General features: G+C 47.7%; 1 protein-coding gene across 1 annotated transcript in view; it reads left to right on the forward strand.

The window, feature by feature from the left end:
• The window catches only part of LOC105891145 (partitioning defective 3 homolog), a 6,082-nt gene extending 2,497 nt beyond the window's left edge, over positions 1-3,585 (forward strand). Inside the window, exons 2-3 of the mRNA XM_031562975.2 lie at positions 1,879-1,991; positions 2,495-3,585. Of these exons, the coding sequence (XP_031418835.1) occupies positions 2,520-2,975 (456 nt within the window). The 5' untranslated portion in view covers positions 1,879-1,991; positions 2,495-2,519 and the 3' untranslated portion in view covers positions 2,976-3,585. The remainder of the gene's footprint in view (positions 1-1,878; positions 1,992-2,494) is intronic.
• The last annotated feature ends 2,292 nt before the right edge of the window (positions 3,586-5,877 follow it).

Below are 5,877 nucleotides of genomic sequence, written 5' to 3' on the forward strand. Positions count from 1 at the left end.
CTTTAAGAGCTGTGTGTGTGCGTGCGTGCGAGAGTGAGTGAGTGAGTGGGTGTACCATGTGTCTTTAAGAGCTGTGTGTGTGTGTGTGTGAGAGAGAGAGAGCGTGTGTATGGGCGTACCATGTGTCTTTAAGAGCTGTGTGTGTGTGAGAGAGAGAGTGTATGGACGTACCATGTATCTTAAGAGCTGTGTGTGTACCACGTTTCAACATGACAGAGGGTCTCGTGTGTGTGATCGTAACATGTCTCTACAGGGTCTCGTGCGTGTGTCTGTGTGTGGGGGGGGGGTGTGTGTGTGTGTGTGTGTGTGTGTGCTCGTGTGAGGTTAGTAGATGACTGTTGCCTTGGTGAAGCGGCTGGTTGGTCGATGAGTGTGTGCTCGTGTGAGGTGGTGTGTGTGTGTGTGTGCGTGCGTGTATATGTGTGGGTGTGCGTGTGCGTGTGTGTGTGTGTGTGTGTGTGCTCGTGTGAGGTTAGTAGATGACTGTTGCCTTGGTGAAGCGGCTGGTTGGTCGATGAGTGTGTGCTCGTGTGAGGTGGTGTGTGTGTGTGTGTGCGTGCGTGTATATGTGTGTGTGTGGGTGTGCGTGTGTGTGTGTGTGTGCTCGTGTGAGGTTAGTAGATGACTGTTGCCTTGGTGAAGCGGCTGGTTGGTCGATGAGGCAGAGCGAATGCTGTCTCCATAACGACCATAATACACACACACTCATATGTCAGCGTCTGTCACCATGGCAACCCAGCAAGAGGCAGTCTGTGTGAGTCTTGGAATAAATGTGTGTGTCAGAAGGAGCAAGTGTGTGTCTCTCAAAAGTACCACACACAAACGCACACACACACACACACACCTCTCAAAAGTACCACACTATGAGAGAGATTCTGAATGTGAATGTGGTACTATTGAGAGGTGTGTGTGTGTGTGTGTGTGCGTGGGGGAGGCATCTGCTATTTCTCATTAACTCTCACTAACTCCCATCTAATAGTGTGTGTGTGTGTGTCTCACCAACTCCCATCTAATAGTCATTAAACCTCAACCTCTCTTCATATGTATCTTATAGACACACATCACACGCACACGCACACGCACACGAGTACACTCGCACACACACACAGACACATATGCAGAACTCCTGAGAATAAGGTAAGCTGTGATTGTTGTGTGTCAGAGAAAGAACATTTGTTTCTGAGTGTGTGTGTGTGTGTGTGTTTGTTTCTGTGTGTGTGTGTGTGTGTGTGTTTGTTTCTGTGTGTGTGTGTTTGTTTCTGTGTTGGTGTGTGTGTTTGTTTCTGTGTGTGTGTGTTTGTTTTTGTGTGGGTGTGTGTGTTTGTTTCTGTGTGGGTGTGTGTGTTTGTTTCTGTGTGGGTGTGTGTGGGTGTGTGTGTTTGTTTCTGTGTTTGTGTGTGTTTTTTTCTTCGATGTGTGTGTTTGTGAGTGTGTGTTTGTTTCGTTGTATGTTTGTGTGTGTGTGTGTGGTTGTTTCGTTGTGTGTGTGTGTTTGTTTCTGTGTGTTTGTTTCGTTGTGTGTGTGTGTTTGTTTGTTTCTGTGTTTGTGTGTGTGTGTCTGTGTTTGTTTCGTTGTGTGTGTGTGTGTGTGTGTGTGTGTGTGTTTGTTTCGTTGTGTGTGTATGTGTGTGTGTGTGTGTGTGTGTGTGTGTTAGTGGGTGTGTGTGTGTTTGTGGGTCTGTGTGACAGAACGTTAGAAGTAGTAGATATATCTGTTTTTCTGAAGCCTTATGAATTTATGTGTGTGTGTGTGTGTGCAATGTGTGCTTGTGTATATATGTGTGTGTGTGTGTGCTTGTGTATATGTGTGTGTGTGTGTGTGTGTGTGTGTGTGTGTGTGCTTGTGTATATATGTGTGTGTGTGTGTGTGTGTTGCAGGTCCCACAGACTGGACGCCACTCAGTAACAGTTGAACTCCAGCTACACAAACAAAGACTAGAGACGACCAACTCCTTCAGACAAGCCCAGAGACAATACAGCTCTCTTCCACGGTATGTGTGTGTGTGTGTGTGTGTGTGTGTGTGTGTGTGGTGATACACTCCTTCAGACAAGCCCAGAGACAATACAGCTCTCTTCCACGGTATGTGTGTCTGTGTGTCTGTGTGTCTGTGTGTCTGTGTGTCTGTGTGTCTGTGTGTCTGTGTGTGTGTGTGTGTGTGTGTGTGTCTGTGTGTGTGTCTGTGTCTGTGTCTGTGTCTGTGTGTGTGTGTGGTGATACACTCCTTCAGACAAGCACAGAGACAATACAGCTCTCTTCCACGATATGTGTGTGTGTGTGTGTGTGTGTGTGTGTGTGTGTGTGTGTGTGTGTCTGTGTCTGTGTCTGTGTCTGTCTCTCTCTTAAATTCATAATAAAAGTGTATAATAAAATTATAAATTTATAATAAAAAGTATAACAAAATACCGTAATAATCACAATAAATAAATAAACAATACAAATAATAAATAAATAAACAACAATAATAATAATAAATAAATCTTCTCTCCCTCTCAGACGGCCTAATACGACTCCGCCCAGCATGATCTCCCATGGCAACCCCTGGAGCTCCTCCCCTTCCCGTGGCAACGGTTTCCAGGCAGCCAAAGACAGCGGCCGTTACTCCAGCTACCAGGGCCCCCGTCACGGCCCCCACAGCCCCGTCCACTCCCACACACACACACACACGTCGGCGCCCACACACACACACACACACACACACACACTCTCCCTGAGCGGGGTGAACGCCCGCGCCCTGCTGGAGGCTCAGGAGCTGCTGAGGCTGGAGCACAGACGCCGCCAGCAGCAGCACAAAGACTACAACTCCCACAATGCCGCAAGAGACTACAATGCCCAAAGCAACTTGGAGCAGGGCACAGTAAAGGACTACAACTCCCAGAGTTCCCCGGGCCCACCCAAAGGCCCACACAGACAAGACGTGCCCCCCTCCCCCTCGCAGTTGTCTCGCCTCAACCATGTGAACACACACTTCTCCTGAGAGGGGGAGAGAGAGTGTGTGTGTGTGTGTGTGTGTGTGTGTGTGTGTGTGTGTCTGCCACTATTTTATACATTTATGGTTGCACAGAAATTGTCTTTCTGAATCTGGTTACTTTAACACACACACACACACACACACACACACACACACACTCCAACCGTCCCTTCTTCTTAGAACACTCTTAGTGCCTTCTGCCCTTTGAGGGCATGACTGCTCAGGTCCCGCCTCCTCACACGTCTAATTGGTCCAGGCGATGCAACCATGGACTGTAATTGGCTGAGATACACATGCGTGCATTTTTGTGTGTGTGTGTATGTTGTGATGTAAAATGTATAGTGATGTCAAGAGAGCATTGGGCAGAAAATGTGTGTGTGTGTACGCGTGTTATTGTGCGTGTGTGTGTGTGCGTGCGTGCGTGTGTGTGTGTGTGCGTGTGTGAGTGTGCCTGAGTGTTAAATGTCAGATTTCTCCAAGTTCTGGTGTGAAACTGAGAAGTACACACAAACACACACACACACACACACACACATCTGTCACCGTGTCACCGTGTCCTTGTTCCTGACAGAGGAGAGAGATTGGGGGGGGGTGAGTGGGACGTGGATGAGGTGTGTGTGTGTGTGTGTGTGTGAGAGAGAGAGAGAGAGAGTCTCACATGCACACACACACACACAGAAACCAGACGTGTGTGTGTGGAAAGGGGTCAGGAATATTAGACACGCACACACAGACTTACATGCATAGTCTACCAACCCCCCACACACACACACACAAACATACACAGACTTGTATGCATAGTCATAGACACACACACACACACACACACACACACACACACAGAGAGGAGTGACAGGTTATTAATTGATGCCATCATGAATGTTTCAGCAGCGTCTGGACTAGCAGGGTGAGGTGTGTGTGTGTGTGTGTGTGTGTGTGTGTGTGTGTGTGTGTGTGTGTGTGTGTGTGTGTGTGTGTGTGTGTGTGTGTGTGTGTGTGTGTGTGTGTGTGTGTGTGTGTGTGTGTGAGAGAGAGAGAGGGGGGAGAGGGTGATGGAGAAAGAGATGTGTGTGTGTGTGTGTATGGCCTCTCTCTGGGATGGCAGTTTGTCTGCTCCCCTCCACACTTACACACATTTACACACACACACTTACACACACACACACACACACATCTCTGCATGGACCAGCTGCTCACGGAGAGAGATGGAGAGAAGAAAGGGACGATGATGATGATGATGATGATGATGATGACTACATATGAACCAGAATCATGATCTGTTTATAGCTGACCTGTGTGTGTGTGTGTGTGTGTGTGTGTGTGTGTGTGTGTGTGTGTGTGAACAAGCTTACCCAACTCTACAGAGTGCTGCAGGCTCTCTCTCTGTCACACACGGTGGTCGTAACACACACACACACACTCACAAACACCCTTACACACACACACACTAACCCTAACCCTAACTCACACACTCTCATACGAATAGTCACACACTCTCTCTTATACACAAACACACACACACACACAGGTACAGATGTATGTATGGGACACCTGAAGTGTATGTTGTGTGTGTGTGTGTGTGTGTGTGTGTGTGTCTATTAGCACACATTATGATCTGATTTGTTTTTGTATCATTTTTTGAATGCATGGGTGTGTATATTTTTGCGTGTGTGTGTGTTTTATTTAGTTGTGTGTGTGTGTAGAGTCCTGTGTGTGCATATCACTGCGGAATAAATGGAGACTCCTGACAACTTTTTAAACCAAAGTTCTGTGTTTTTATTACCTGTGAGTGAGTGAGTTTGAGTGTGTCCGTGTGTGTGTGTGCGTGCGTGTGTGTGTGGGAACATGTTAAAGTGAGAGTGTTCATAACGAGATTTATGAATGTGTGTGTGTGTGTGCGTGCGTGCGTTCGTGCGTGTGTGTGTGTGTGTGAGAACATGTTAAAGTGAGAGTGTTCATAACGAGATTTATGAATGTGTCTGTGTCTGTGTGTGTGTGTGTGTGTGTGTGTGTGTGTCTTAGCATGTACATGTTTTTGATGATGAGTTTCTTTCATAAGGCCCCTCTCCACCACAGACACACACACACACACACACACACACACACACACACACAGACACACAGAGACACACACACACACACACACACACACACACACACACACAGACACACAGAGACACACACACACACACACACACACACACACACACACACACACAGACACACACACACACACACAGACACACAGAGACACACACTAACAGACACACACACACACAGACACACGCACACATACACACACACACTAACAGACACACACACACAGACACACGCACACATACACACACACACACACAGACACACACACACAGACACACACAGACACACACTAACACACACACACACACACACACACACACACACACAGACACACACACACACACACACACACACACACACACACACACACTAACAGATGTGCCCTCTGTCAATGACACAGACATTTACCGTTTCTCTCTCAAACACACACATGTGGAACAAAAGCATGGACACATCTCATCTCTAAAGTGTGTGTGTGTGTGAGAGTGTGAGTGTGTGTGTGTGTGTGTGAGAGAGAGAGAGAGAGAGTGTGTGTGTGAGAGAGAGTGTGTGTGTGTGTGTGTGTGCGTGTGTGTGTGTGATTTATAAGTTACCTCCTCCGTGACAGACGCTTCCTCTCCAAACTCCTCACTCGGGGAGGAGAGAGGGATAGAGAGAAGAGAGGAGGGAGAGAGGGAGGGAGAGGGGGATAGAGAGAGGAGAGGGAGAGAAGCAGCAGCTGCTGAAGAGAGAGGGATGAGAGGACGGGTGGCCACACACACACACACACATGTACACGCAGGAACACACATACACACACACACACGCA

Source organism: Clupea harengus, chromosome 25 (assembly GCF_900700415.2).
Source record: "Clupea harengus chromosome 25, Ch_v2.0.2, whole genome shotgun sequence".
Taxonomy (NCBI): domain Eukaryota; kingdom Metazoa; phylum Chordata; class Actinopteri; order Clupeiformes; family Clupeidae; genus Clupea; species Clupea harengus.